Source organism: Aptenodytes patagonicus, chromosome Z (assembly GCF_965638725.1).
Source record: "Aptenodytes patagonicus chromosome Z, bAptPat1.pri.cur, whole genome shotgun sequence".
Lineage (NCBI taxonomy): Eukaryota > Metazoa > Chordata > Aves > Sphenisciformes > Spheniscidae > Aptenodytes > Aptenodytes patagonicus.
The window spans coordinates 26,634,149-26,649,620 of NC_134982.1; the positions used below are offsets into that span (position 1 = coordinate 26,634,149).

General features: G+C 38.7%; 1 protein-coding gene across 1 annotated transcript in view; it reads left to right on the forward strand.

The window, feature by feature from the left end:
• HOMER1 (homer scaffold protein 1) overlaps positions 1-15,472 on the forward strand; it is a 93,216-nt gene that overhangs the window by 56,989 nt on the left and 20,755 nt on the right. The window contains exon 6 of the mRNA XM_076362109.1: positions 13,352-13,508. Within this exon, the coding sequence (XP_076218224.1) occupies positions 13,352-13,508 (157 nt within the window). The remainder of the gene's footprint in view (positions 1-13,351; positions 13,509-15,472) is intronic.

Genomic DNA, 15,472 nt, shown 5'->3' on the forward strand with positions numbered 1-15,472 from the left:
CTGAGGTTGAAAAATTACGCCTGAGGGTCTTCCATAGTGCCTGATGCATTTCCTCCTAGACAAGCACCTAAGATCAGCCAGATGAAGTGCTTCTCAGGATACTTAACCTCTCTTAGCTTTTAAACATCTAAACCTGGGGAAGATGGGTTTCATCCACTAAGCCGTCTTTACCAGGTCCACTCTTAAATTGTACCTCCTGCCAACATTATGATCCAGAGTTGAGCTTCCTGTTTTCTATGGAGGCAACACAGTGTCATGTTCCCTGGCATTGCTGTCACCCTGCCATGGCTCCCTGGTGGGCTGTTTCATTCACTCTCCCTACTCCCCAGGTCATGGTTCCTGTCCAGATAGCGTAAGCCCCTGGAAGACTAGAGTAAAAGCTTGTTGATCAAGTAAAAGTCCAAAGTTGCTTTATTGTAGGCCATTTCAGAATGTGTGTGAATGCGCAAACAGTATTCAGGCTCCACCTGAACAAGTTGTGTTACTGAACATAATTGTGTCATGCTGATTATTTTCTGTCGCATTGTAGTAGGCAGACCCCTTGCAGTGGAACTTCGATAGCATTGACCTACTTCCTGCAGACACGGGTAGAGATTACGGGCAGGCACACATTAACACAGAAGTGGAATATTTTGTCTGTCAAAAATACGAAGTACTTAACATATTCTTGAAGTAAGAGTTAGCTTGAAGAATAAAATGGGGATTATAGCTAAATGGAGATGAACATTTCCTGTAGTTTTCCATTAGCTTTATGCTTTAGGGAAGCTTTCTGTACCTAAAGAGTCACATCTTTTGAGTTCCTTTAATATTGCTGTAGATGCCAGTGACATTTTGTAGTACAGGCAGAAAGTGGTTTGTGTTGATCAGTGTTTTGATCATATAACGGGGCTCTGCTGAGGTGAATTTAAGTAGCTGAATAGCAGTTTGGTGAGATGTGGACAACTGGCAATTCATGAGCATCATCAAAGTATTTCACAGTGACACCAAACAGCTGTCAAGTTTTGTCTGTAATGAATTGGGTTGGCACAAATCAGCAATGAACTAGAATATAAGAAGGTTTTTTTTAATGAGCTCTTAAGCCATTTGGCAAATGAAGGAAGCTGGAGCTGGATGAAGGTGCTGAAATAAAATGTCCAGGATGTCTAGGACTCTATTTTCTCAAGTACACAATAATAAAACATTACATGTGGTCCATTTGTTGTGACAAACTTCCATTGTAGGGTTGTTGTTTTTGCAGATTTTACTCTGAGGCACTGTGATGTAATGATGTGCTGTCTTCCTGTTGTGAAATGCAAAGGGTTTTGTTTCAAAATTAAAGTTAGAATAGTGGAAACCATTGTTCTGGGAGACTGCAACCACATAGGAAATTAAAAAGTAATTTTATTTAAACAACATGGCTCAGACAAAAAATCCAAACCAAGCCAAAACCCTAAAGCTGAATTGACTGAATTGTAGTAAGTTATCCAACTCTGTAGTTTTCCAAAGGAAGAAAAATAGACAGGGTTTTTTTTCCCCTCACTATAGTGAAAATAGGTATAGAAATAAGATAACAGGTTTGTTATCTGAAGCCAAAAGCTTTTTCATGTAGGCAATACATTCAGATTAAGTTGGCCTGAATTTTAAGAGGATAGCTAAAATAATTTCCTACATGCCCGAAGTCTGATCTAACTCATCACTGAGTATGATTGCGACTTACCTGTTCGCTTTATTTAGGAAATACTCTGAAATTTAAAACTAATGTAATTACATGACAGCACCCATTGTGTAGCACCTTCTTTCTACCCTCCCCAGAGATTTTAGTATTCTTGTTTAATTCTACTTTAGCACTTTAGGGATCATTTCTGCTGGGCTTACGTTCAGCACAGTGGGAGGCTCAGGAAATCTGGCTTTTAAACGTCTTCACATCATACTGTTTGCCCTACCCTTTTCCTAGTCTAGGTGCCTTATCAGGGAAAGTGAAATAGAGCTCACAATATTAGAGAACAACGGTGCTGAAACAGTGCCATGGCACATGGGCATAGCCTCATGAAAGGATGGGAGTTCAGCATCTGTTCTGCTGTCTGTGAATTCACAATGAGCAAAACTCATGTGCAACTTCATACTCTTGGCATCCCTACTGGGTTTGTGACAAGTTAAGTAAGAAGGGGTGGGGAGAGAAGTGGGGAGCCAAGCTTTATGTTCTTCTTTGAAACTGTTGCATCAATTAAGTGTTGAATTGGGAAGAATAGGTCTATAAATTATTATATTTCTAACTTCCAGCTGAGTTTTTGAGCCAAATCATCTGACCTATGTATTATTCTGAAGAGAAGCTGAAGGAAACCTAAGGTCACTTTGTCTAGACTGAGTAAATAAGGACTAGCAACTACCAGCGAATTAAGGAAGGTGCCGTGTAAGGTTTCTTTCTTAAAAACTGCGATTTTTACAATGGGGGAGAGAGAAAACTTATATAGGGACTGCTTCCTCTGAGTGTTAGCCTGTAGTTCATAGAAAAAGTGCCAGTATCAGAGACTTCCCATGTATTAAATTTAATCTTTTTTTCATGCATTTAATCTCTTTTTAGTAAATTTGACTCTAGGATCAACATAGTCTTTTTTTTAGTCTTTTCTTGGATTCAGATTTGGTTGAAAGAAGGCAAATTTAATAACTCCATTCTCTTAAAAAACTGGGATGGAAAAAAACATGAGTTGCAGTATCCACTTATAAGTGTTGCGACTCACTTGCAGGTTGTGTTATTCAAACCTATACAGTCAACAAATGTTTTACTGTAATCATATAGTTCATGCAACTTACTGCTTGTGCTTCAAAGTATTTCTGACAGCTCAATAGATGGTTTAGTTTGGGCTTTATATATAGGCTATTGACTCTTCAGTAATTGTATGCCTATCACAGGAGATAAATTAAACAATTAAATTTGCCATGCTCTCACATAGCTTCTGTTCCCTTAATGGGATAAAATTATTTTGTTGTCAGCATGTAAACTGACCGTTCATCTCCTGCACTAACTGTGCAATTAATGCATGTCGTTGTATTTACTGGGATAAGCAAACTGGCACTTGTAATGCAAAAGTTAATTGCACCAGTAGTTATTATTGGATATTGTAAGATAACCTAATGGAATAGTTGGCTGGAGGCCAAATAGTCATAATTCAGAATCTTTATGCAACTGCCTAATCACATATAAGTATTTCTGTAGGTCATTCTATAGAATGTCGTTCTGTTGCTGGTAGTCGAGTTGTGAGGCCCTGCAGCTGTAATGGTTGTTCTTCTGAGTTCAGTGTTTGCTATGAAAGTAAGACAGGAACCGGCATTAAGGGTTCTTAGAGGCTGAGCTATCCTGTGGTATCACTAACAGAAGGTCCGTCTAAGATCTAAAGTAGGCACTTGCATATCTTTCACGTTTAGCCACTGATAACAGCTGCTGTCTTCAGCAGAGGCACAACACACTCCAGTTAAAGCTGTGACAGTACCTAGAAATGCAGGCAGAGGCTTGTGCTGAGGATCTCCTTGCCTTGCATGTGGTGTATGTCAGATTTACAGGGTTGGGAGAGGTCCCTTTAGCCACTTCACTCCTCTACATGTGGCTGCAATTGCTCAGAGCATAGCTCTTACTGTTTTCACTCTGTTGTTGCAAAGCTGAGAATCTCTGCTGAGCTCCACAGAATTGACCTGTAGCTGCAACAGCCTCATGGGCCACATCTATACAGCTAAATAAAATGGGCCTTGGCACTGAGGGCTGTGGGCTGAACCATTTCCATGTTACAGTAATGGCACTGGATCTCTTTTGCGCCCATGCAGTGTCCTTGTGGCTGTAAGACACAGTTACTGTTTTGTATGGAGTCCTTTTCCAGTTCCACATACCTGCAATGATTTGAGGACTACGTTGCCACCCACCGGAATGGTATTCTCCTTGTGCAAAAGCACGGATGTGCATTGCATGCCCGGAAGTCTTTCAGATGGGCATGGAAGGGTTGCAGATCACATAAAGCCTTGGAAGACTGTAGAGATGGAAGGGCACTAAACCTGACTGTGCAAACTGTGCTTGGGGTCTGTCTGGCCAGCTGACACAGACCAGGGCAGTTTGCAGAGAGTGCAAACTCCCCGGTCCATATGGCCTTCAGAAGCTCGGGGCTTTTTGGCCCCATTTTACTTAGTGGCGGAGGTGTGTTCACTGGGAAAAGAATTGTTCCTTGTCCTTACTACCATAGCGTTTTTGTGGTGAAGCTAGGGAAGTTTCTCAAACTCACTGAGGTGTAATTGAGAGCACAGTTCAATGAAACTCTTGAAATCAGAATAGCACTCAATAAATGAGGGCCCAGGTGAGAGAAATGTAGGGCAGTCAAATACTCTCTCCTCTTCTGTTACATTGCTGACAGAGTGCAGATTGGTTCAATACACACACAAATTGTTGTTATAGGTAGGATTTTTGAAAGAAACATAGGGTTTTGTCTAGCCAGCAAAATTAATCCATGCTAATTCAAAGTGTGAGTTTACAGTTAAACTGCTTTAAATTCTTGTGTGTACAAATGAGTTCCAGAATGAAAGTGGTCGTAATTCAGATCATTTTAGTGTCAGGGTCACCGTGTCCCAGTATCTGACTTGCCAATAACCACATCATCTAATTGCTTTCATAAAGTGATTAAGTACCATAGAAGCCCAAGTCAATTTGACTTTCTTCACAGCCAAATACCTAGTCATTTTAGAAAATGGGACGTAAGTTCCTAAATAACTTAGGTAGCTTTTGAAAATGTAGTTTTGTTGGAATATTTGAAGTATTCAGCACCATAGCAACAGCAAGGAATTATGCCTAGTGTTTAATGCACTAAAAAAACTTACTGGGTATCAGTCAGTTGTGAAAAATATGAGATACATTACAGGCGCGAGAATAAACTACTTCCAGTGATACCAATAAACAATTCCAGTAAAGGAACAAGGGCAAATCTTTTTTTACTTTTTCAGAGTATGTGATAAAATTTTAGGTTTGCAAGGTCTCACAGGCATGAGAATAAAATACTTGCAGTGATACTGATAAGCAATTTCAGTAAGGGAGCAAGGGCAAGTATTTTTTAATTTTTCAGAGTATTTGATAAATGTTAGGTCTCCAAGGTTTTAATGTTTAGTGCAAAAAAAAAGAAATTCATTAGCTATGCTTGCTCTTGCAAAGGGCTAAAAGACATGACAGAGTTACTGATTTTGGTTTATGCTCTATAGCCTTCATGAAGAGATAACCTAGTGTCTCTTTACTATATAAAATTAAATGACTAAGACAAAAATGAGATATTTTTAAAAGAATAAAATAAAGATAAAAGTTGAGCCTCTTCAGAGAAATTGGGGATTTTCTTAGTGCTACTGTGATGATTCAGGTTAAATACAAGTCTTTTGCATTGTGATACAGTGTACAAAAGACATGCATAAAACTGTTCTTAACAGTGCAAGTTTAATGAGAAACAGAGTTTAAATGTCACCTTTGTAAACACATCCAGCGTACACTAGCAGACAATACAAGAAGCTTGGAAATGTCATTGCTTCTTGTGGAGAAGAGTGACTCCTCTCTTTGTCCCCCACTTTAACTTGGCTCAGGGCTGGGATCTAAGCCTCTGATTGATAAGGATCATGGCTGAAGCATTAGTTTTGTGTTAATACCCAATCTTCTGCATCCCGTGGAGTGCCTTTCACGAGCTCTTCTGTTGCTATTGACTCTTAGTGTTTCAATAATCAGTGAACACCACCGTACTTGGGCAATTTTTTCTCTGGCTTTGTTGTCTTCTGCAGGAATATTGCACTGGGTTACCATATAGAATATTTCTGTGAAATTTTCCTTCCTTAAAAAGAATTTAACATCCGGTCTATTCCCCAGGGATAAGCTTCCATATTGAAAGGTAGTCTGTGCTGTGGTGGTTTCTATGGGCCTTTCAGTAGCTTATCCCTGGGGAATAGACCGGATATTAAATTCTTTTTAAGGAAGGAAAATTTCGTTCTGTGATGCATGAAGGCTGTATTACAAAATATAGAACCTGGATTTAGGTGGTGGATCTAAAGAGGGTATAGCCACCAAGGTCTGCTGCAGAGTAGAAAGAGTCTGTACCATTACTCAACTTCATTGGTCGTCTTCATCCGTCAAGTCTGCAAAGACCTTGACCCTTCCCCAGTGAGCTGATAAAGCATAGCACAAGAGATGCCAAGAACAGGACTGCTTGTAACAGAACTGGAAAGGCAACTCTTCTTCTCTTCTTGGGCTGCACAGGTACTTTGGACGATTCAGAATCCAAGAGCATGGTCAAACTGAAAGGCTAAATGAAAGTGAAAGATATGAAACACCTTGAAAGAGAAATCTGCAATAGCTCCATAAGCACCCCTCTGCCCAAATTTGCAGAAAAAGCTTCTGCATCTCTGTATTCTACACTGACATAGAAATTGGGAGTTCAAGCACATTGTAGCTCTGAGTTGAGCAAAGGGGTGTGCAAAACAAAACAAAACAATATATCCTGGAGTGGGATAAACCTTCAGCATTTGTAGAGAATGATAGACTCTCAGAAAAGTCATGCTCTCACCTGCTGATTTCAGCCATTCAGCTGCCTTTCTCACTTTCCAGTAGGCGTGTGTGGCTTTGTTATTAGTCGCCTTACTTAAAGTATGATGTGCTTCAAGGGCCTCCTTCATCTTTTTTGCTATGATTGAATTTCTCATTTAACCAATCTAAAGAGCTGATTCACAACTATGTTTCCCTGGTTTTGTGCTGATGTAACTCCATTGAGATCATGTAGATATTCTTTCTCCCAAAGGGAAGAACAGATCTTTCATGCTCCATTAATGTTCCTACTTCTCTCCCCGGGGGAGCTATCCTCCTTTGCTAAAAATTCTTTCGAATAATTAAGGATAAGGATCTCTTTGAATATTAATTAGTTTTTCATTGGCCTCCCTCAAAATATTTAACTCAAAGCAATTTCCTGGTAATTATCTCGTGATTATGACTTTGAGAGGATTTACCCTTTTTTAATAAATTCCAGTTTATCAAATAAGGCTTCCTTTTCTATGTGTCCAGTTAATCACAACTACAGGTAAGACAATAAGCAGTAGCTGTAAAGGGGCAATTTTGTTTCTTAAGTTTTCTTCTTACAAAAGCTGTCATTCTTACCGTAGCTTTCCCTGTTTTGCTGGTCTTTAATTATTTAACTATACTGTAGATGACTGTGTCCCTCATGCACATGAGTTCGGAGTCTTTTGAGTGGCTGAACCTACTGGGCCTGTACAAGCAGACAGCTTTGTACAAAGACTAAAATGGCAGAACAGCTCAAACCTTTTCTTTCTTGCGTCTTCCTGGAGTGGTGAGATAGGACCTGATCCGCTCCACTGCTTCTTCTTCATCTTCCCACTCATTCTAGGACTCCTAATTAAGTATAATTAAATAAATGACAAAACCTCTTTCTGTTTCCAATTTTGCTTTGAGTGTTCAAGAGAGAGGGAGAAATTTCCATATCATTACTGAGGGCATGTGGTACTTTGGACTAGCAGCAGGACAAATCTAAAACCATCATGTTTAAATCCGTTCTGTCATGAAGTAATTTTACACATTTAATAGATGGCCACAGAAGATGCCTTTTGAAATCTCTGGAAAGGGGTGAAATTCGCAAAATGCCTGTTTAAAATTTCTTCTAAATCAAGACATGAAGTGAGGAGCTTTAGTCTCATTCTCAGCATGAATGAGAGGAGGATTCTCGTGAGCTTTTAGGAATACCTTGAGGGATGCTGCACCCATCCTTTGTTCCAGCAGAGTCAAGACCTCCCATCTAATAGGACAGTCACATCATTCCAATGTAGGCAATAGCAAGCGTAGCCTGTTGCGGAGATCTCACCCTTCCAGCCTGGGACCTCAGCATTATCTGAAGCTTATTTCATATGGAGGATTTCATAAGGACCTTGTGCAGAATTCCTTCCCAAATGCACCAGGGAGTTTTACGTAAACCCAAAAACTTGCCTTACACTTCCAAAGAGAAGAAGCTACACTACTCGAGTTCACTAGAGCTCTTGGATACTACTGTAACAGAACCAAATCATTCACAATCCCCCTTCGCTTCCTTAAGCGTGAAGAGCTGCTCCATAAGGCTCACCAGCAAGGCTGTCAGAAAGGATCACCCTTTGCTGCCAGCACAGCTAATGCATTGTTACCAGCTGGTTGACATACCTCTCCTGCTGACTGGTAATGCTCACTCCACCAGACTCTTGGGCTGCTTCCAACGCATGCCACTATTTATAATCTGGGCAGCGGCTACAGGGACTCTGCTCTGTTCATACTTGTCAAGTCTTATGGATTTAGTTACTATACCAGATGCCAAATTTTATAGTGAAAGTACTCGATTCTCTACTCAGCTGAATTCCTCCTCATTTCTTCTATCCCAAGACAGCACTGCTCACCATACACCTGCGGTGCAGATCACAGTGGCACCTGAAGAAAAGAATTTACATCCTCTTGAGTAACTGTAGTTCTTTGAAACCATGACTATGCTATAGTAAAAAATCCAATTTTTAAATCATTTTATGCAATGTATCCAATATTAAAATCCATAAAATATTAATAAAGCAGTACTCTGCACACATTTTATTTCTATAAATCTGAAATAAAGCTTAAACCATGTTTTATAGTGTTGGTACTGCATACAACTCGGCAAACAATGAACAAGCAATACTGATTCAAAAAGCAGAAAACATTGCTTGATTTGAACTGCTTTTGTTTCTTTGTTTCATGAAGGCATCTCTCAAAATAACTTCATTCTGAATGCAACTCATTAATGTGTGCTACCCACCCCCTGCCTTCACAAGCCTTCTCCAACTGGCTAAGCGTGGTGACTGGAGCTTTTTGGATTAATTTTCCTTAAGTGACCTACTTTGCAGGGAAAGATAATCGTGCATTTATAGCCTCTGGCGCTTTATTCAGGTCACAGATGGACAGATAACAAAGCTATTCCTCAGTGAATTACTGGGGTTGTAACTAATCCCCAATGAGAAAGGAGATTGGCCTGATGTTAATTGGTCAGAATGCCTAAAAATATGGGAGATCATTGATTCCTACTTTGATTTTCAGGGGGTGTCACAGTTAGGCTGTATGATAGCAGCCAGCAGTTGTTCTAGGAGTGTTTTGTGGTAGTGATCGAATTACTGGATGCCATAGATGTTAAATATCTGACTTTGAATCCTTTGCCTTGACGGTGGAGCACCATTTGGTGTTCTGACTGCGGACGTGTCTGATGTTACACATGTACCATATACCATGGCTGGCACGAAGGATCGGAGATTCAGGAGAGTTTTGACCTTTCCGTCGCTAACAAGTGCTTATGATCCCGTGAACGGTTGTCATTGTAAAGATAATCTTCTGTGCAGTCAGACCTAAACCTCTGTTACGAAAGCATTTTTTTGTATAGCATGATCAGTTGAGCCAATAAAACTCATATTTTGCTGTTATCCATTAGAGGCCCATTCTCCCTCTTGTATTTGGCACTAATGTAGTGATGTATGCAAAACAGCTTGTTCTCTTATTTTCAGATGTTCAGAAGTTTCACAAGGGAAATGACTGGGTTTTATTCTCTGTTAGGATATTTTTTAAAGTTTGGCGGAGCTTTTCACACTGAGAAACAGGCAACAAGCAGGAGTGTTAAGGATGTCTCTTTTTTTGAAGGACCGTCTTTAAACTTTGATTGTGCCAGCTGACCACTGCCAGCCAGTGATGTTAATTCTGACAGGTCTGAAGAAATAGCTGTTACAATTGTGACACTGCCAGCAAAAGGATGGATGGCTTTCAGAACAAAACAAAACATGTATGCACAGGACTGCAAATGTGTATGCCTGTGTCCCCCAGTGCAAACATACAGCTTTGCTCTTTGCATCACAGTGCAAAACTAAAAGGTGTTCTGGTAGAAGTTGCATTGCAGTTTGGATCACTTTGATCACTGAGTAAGTGTTTGTATTTCATGTGCTTCCTACAGCAAATAATCTCAGAACACAAGGAATGATTTGGGTTTGGTTTAGATATTTACAACTGTTAAGACAAGCTGACAGACCTGTGTGTGTATTTCCTGTGACGGAATATGATGCATTGAGGGCAAAATCAATTCCTTTTAGCAAAAAGCCTTTCAAACAGAAATTAAGTAAAAGGTTTTAGAGAGAAAGAGCATGTGCAGCCCTCCTGTACCTATCCTGAGGGACTGTAGTGCAGCTGTTCCACCATCAAAATTCTGGCCATGGGCTCTAGCAGTTGTTGGGAGCCCTTTGAATTTTCCACAGGTGTCCTTCAGCTTCTGGGTCTGGGTGTTCCCTCTCCTGGGTGTTAGCCCCAGCATCTTCTCTTTCGAGAGAGAATTCTCATTGTGGCTGAACTGTATGTTTCTCAGCATTTCCTCTGGAAGTGTTGATAAACTTGAACCAATGTAGCTCTACAGATACAGGCATCAATGCAGATACTCTTAGTCTAGCTTAAGAACAGCGTGCTGTAGGTGTGCTTTTATCTGGTCCTAAAATAATTAATCTAAATCCAAAAAAATCCAGTTTTAACCAAAATAATCCACAAAGCATAATTTTAATTATCTTTTTTGTTTTCTTTTTTAGTTTGTCAAGAAAGTATTTGAAAAAAGTAAATCAGCACTGCCAGGATTGGTTATGGGCTATTTTAATCAAATTACAATTTTATGAAACAAAAAATTCACATCTCTAGTTCTGTGTTTCCTGGTATGATATCCATCACATGGTTGTGTTTATGTCATGGTTGTGGAGTTTTGTAAGAAGAAACAGGATAAGTTTAAGTAGTTGGGAAGTCATTGTGTATTATCAGATACAAAAACCAAACTAATTTAGGTAATATGTTTCTATTTTATGGAGCCATAGTACAATCTGTAGAAAATACAGTAGAAATTGTTTGTAGAAAAAAACATTATATGCTACAAACAAATAACATCTGCATTATAATAGATGTGTTCATGCCCACTATGTAGATCTCTTAGGGATAAAAAGTACGATTGAGAAATAATACTAATGCATTCCAGTTGAAAACAACCAATTTAAAAATAACCCGGTCCAAAGAAACCTTCTAGCTTTTGAACCAGGGTAGCCATAGCAGTAATAGAAAATACATGCTTCATATTTAATGCTGACATTCCAGTATACAAGCAATAACTTAAGAGCTCCTGACTGTTTTCTTGGCAGGGTAGTAAGGGCACTGGGCAAAGGTGAAGGTGAAACACGCCATGAATCCCTCTCGCGTTATTACTCAGCACTACCTTGAGAGTCTGTCTTCTGGGATCTTCATGGCTTAGGAGTTTACCTTGTATCATTGAAAAAAAATCCATTCACTTCACTGTTTGCATATTAAATTAGGATATTAAGTGATCAAACAGTTCTCATCGTGTAACTGTCCCAGATACAAAGCTTTTAATCTGCTGTGTTACGTCAATATAAAATCTTGTGTGTGTATTTCTTCTGTGGGGAAAGATGAGTAGTAAGGCACATTTTGTAAACAGGTATAGGTGTCATACACACAATTTGCTACTAGTCCTGCCATAGCAGGACTACTAAATAGAACTACTCACTTGCAGGAAATGGCTGGAATGGATATTTGTTTGCCAGATCAGAACATCAAGGAGGAGTTACGAATATTATAATGAACTAGGGTTTTTTAGCATGTTTTTTACAGAATTTGTTGATCTGCTTTGCAACGGTAAGTAAAAAGTAAATCTGATTAGCGAAATGGAAGAGTAGACATTGTTACAGAAATTTGTTCTCATCTTCTGTAATATGTGAGTCAGTGTTCCCTGATGAAATAGGGTTATCATTATTTTAGTTTAGTCATTTAAGATTTAATATTTCCAGTGGTGAACTTCTCTAATTAGTTGAATAGATCATGAAATGCTAGAGCAATTGGAAAGAACCTGTATTCCTCTTCTGAAGGAACTTGTATTCCTGTTCAAGGGGACGAAGCAGCGTATTTGGAAGGAAATGCTGGAGTGTGGAAGGATCAGAGATCATGTTTTAGTGAAACAGTAGTTGTGATCTGAATTGGTAATGAATGTTCCTTGGTGCCTGGTTGATTCTGAACACCTAAGGAGCATTTATAGGAGTCATAATTTTTTTGAAATATGCTTTGGGGGAATGGGCTGTGCATATGCATGAAATGGAAGAAGGAAACGGTGGACAAAATGGTGGCAGAATATTTCATTGTTCATACATACAAAGTTCAAATAAACCTATATACTTACATGCAAAATAGTAATAATTTATAATTAAATTAAGCATATTAAAATAAATTTATTATAATAAATAATTAGATTATAATAATTCCTCATAATTCATCACAAAAATCATTTTTGCCAGACTTACAGATCTTTGGTTTTCAATGATGCCCTTAATAGTAAGCCAATTAGACAAAATTAATTATTTGTATTTTATTTATTATATAAATGTATTTTCCATGTAGGTGTGCACCTCATATGCTGTTAGCATTATACAAGTAAACATTAATGAGCTATTTGCATACTAATACATTCACCTGATGCATCTGAGATGTTTTTCCCTTGCATACTGAGTGCCAAGATAGGGTCTGCGGATGATGGCAAACTAATTACCTGTGAAAATTAAAGTCCTGTGTTTGCTCAGAGAATAACTAAACTGTAGGCAAGGATTGTTCCTCCATAAGCTACTTCAGTAAACCCCAACATTGGCTTCCTTTTTGCAATAAAGCTATATCTTTATGCTCCTTGATCTTTAGTCTCTTTGCTGATATTATTGAGGAAAAGCATATTAATAGTATTATGGTGTTGAAATTCAAGATCTTTGAGTTTGCAAGTACAAATTAAATATGGTATTTAATAAAGAAAGTATATTTCAGGGATAGAAGGCTTGCATTAAGACAACTAAGCTGTAGTTCCAAAGCACTACATTAGCTCTCTTTACTCAAGTTGGTGACAAATCTTTTTCTACAATATATTTCATTAAGTAGTAGATTAAAAAAGCACTTTCACTCAATACATATATACTAAAATAGTGACTAATCATGTACATATTCTAGAATTACATGCTGTTGCTTTTGGGAAGTTGATGTGGATTTCATCATCCTTAACATTTTATTAAAAAAAAATACTCTGTTGAACTGGGAGGGTAGAGGTTGTTTTCCAGTAATGATATATCTATATTTTCTGAATTTATAGTTTTGATGATTTGAACATTTGGATTCTCATTTGGACATTCAGTCATAGGATTTTGCATAATTCTGTTTTTCCTGGATATTTTGAAAAAAAATTACAAGACATTTTAAGAAAAAAAAAAAAAAGGAAGATATCTGGGGGCTCTGACCATTCTCATTTTGTCTGTGCAGTTCGACAATCAGCAAGCATTGGGAGGCAGAACTGGCCACGCTCAAGGGTAATAACGCTAAGCTCACAGCAGCCCTGCTGGAGTCCACTGCCAACGTAAAACAATGGAAACAACAACTTGCTGCATATCAGGAAGAAGCAGAACGTCTTCATAAGCGGGTAGGTCAAGGCAAATGGCCAGGATCCTTGGGGTGGAAGTACTGGTGACTGTATTTGCTCATTTTCAAGTAAAACAAGTTTGTTGTTGGGGCTCTAGGTTAATCTTTGAGGCAGAAATTAATGATTACTTTAAAGTGCACAGGGTTCCTCCGTTGGGAACTTCTTTCCTTTGTAGCAGTTCTTTTTCTGCAAAGGGTATTGTTGCAGAAAGAATTATCTCACCTTATGATGTGTTTGCCAGCTTTCTCTCTTCGTTTGATGCCATCACATTTGTTCCAGGATCTTCTCCATAGCATTACACTTGAGTCCCTCTTGCATTTAAGCCCATAGAAACTTGACATCAAATCTGTAAGTTAAAGAAACCCTGTTGTAGTTTCCACATATAACAAAGACGAACAGCTTCTCTCATCCTTAAACCTAAAGGAAACTGAATGTAGATTCAAGATCATTATATGCAATTAGAGATCTGCTCCCACTTTTGTACAGGAGGGGCTGGGTCCTGTTCCCTTCACTGTAAATTTTGCAGAGGTCATTTGGCAAACCAGAAATTAGTGCACAGTGGGGGAAGGAATTACAGTGTTTGAGGGAGCAATAAAGCATGCAAGATTGAAGGCTGCATTATGAAAACAAGTATACAATATTTTCATTTATCTTCTCTTTTCACATGTAACTATATATTGTATAATGTATTCACCTTTATCCATATGAATTGTCATCATAGCTTAGGACACATTTTTGTGCAAAGTGGAGGCAAGATTAGCACATGTATGGAGGGAAGATGTCTTTGATGAAGCTGTATTACTTCTGTTAATACCAGTTAACTTAGAAAAATATCAAGGAGATGTACTTAGTTAAGAAAATAAAAACAAACAAAAGCATTGCATTTTTGCATGAAAACGTTTCATATATATGCTGACAAGAAGGGAAAGGTCAAGTAGCAAACATGGCAGACCTTTTAATTTGGTTTTGTATGCTGTGCTCACCTATATAAAATAAAGTATGGCAATGACAGCCAAATCCTGCAAACTGCGAAGGATTCTTTCAGACCTGCACTGGACCTGTCCATCTGGAGGCTGTTAGTAGTCCCAAGAACAAGGCTCATACTCATCTGAGGAGGGGAGAAATTCAGCAGCCTACATCTAACCTGAGGATGTGGAAGAGGAGCAAGAACTCCCTTGAGCTTGAGAAACGTGGGGAAATGGCATGTTGTTGGGGCTGTCCTATGCCTAGACTGAGTTGCAGGCAAGGATCCTGAAGTCCCAGGCAAATGATTTGATAGGGAAGAACGACAATTTCCGATGGACTGTAACTGTGTGTGCCATAGCTGGCTGGACGAAATGCATGAAGTGTCATTAAAACTGGTGCTTTTTGCAAAGTACTTTCAGTTCAAAAAATTGGCAGTTGCTGACAAAACTGCTTTGCTTCAGAAATTCTCCCATCAGGCACAAGCTTGTTGTCTGTTTGTACGGAGGGAGACTTTCACTTTGTCTGTCATCTCATTTAAGCTTCTGCTTTGGAAGGGTGGGAGTTCTAACCTGTGCTCCAGGTTTGTGAATAGATGATAATAGTCATTGCTGATAAAATTATTTAAATTACAACCTTGTAGTAAAATTACTATAGTGCAGACATTCAGGTGGATTTGACCACCAGATAGGCGTTACAGTGAAGAACTCATTGCTAAAATGTGGACATAATGAGGTAGCATTCTTCCTAATAAAATGTATTAACAGCTTTTGTTGCAAAGCTGAAACAATACAGTCCTTACATAAGAAAGAAAAGTAACACACAACAGCAGCTGCATTTGCCATGGGGAGACCCAACCAGACAAGACGGGCAAAGATCCCTTTTCCTTGATGTTACTCACTGTTAGTCAAATCTTATTTGCAATCTGTTATTGGAAAATACAATTAATGTATATAGGAATGTTTAGCGTGTCACTTTGCTTTTATATGATACTACAGTTA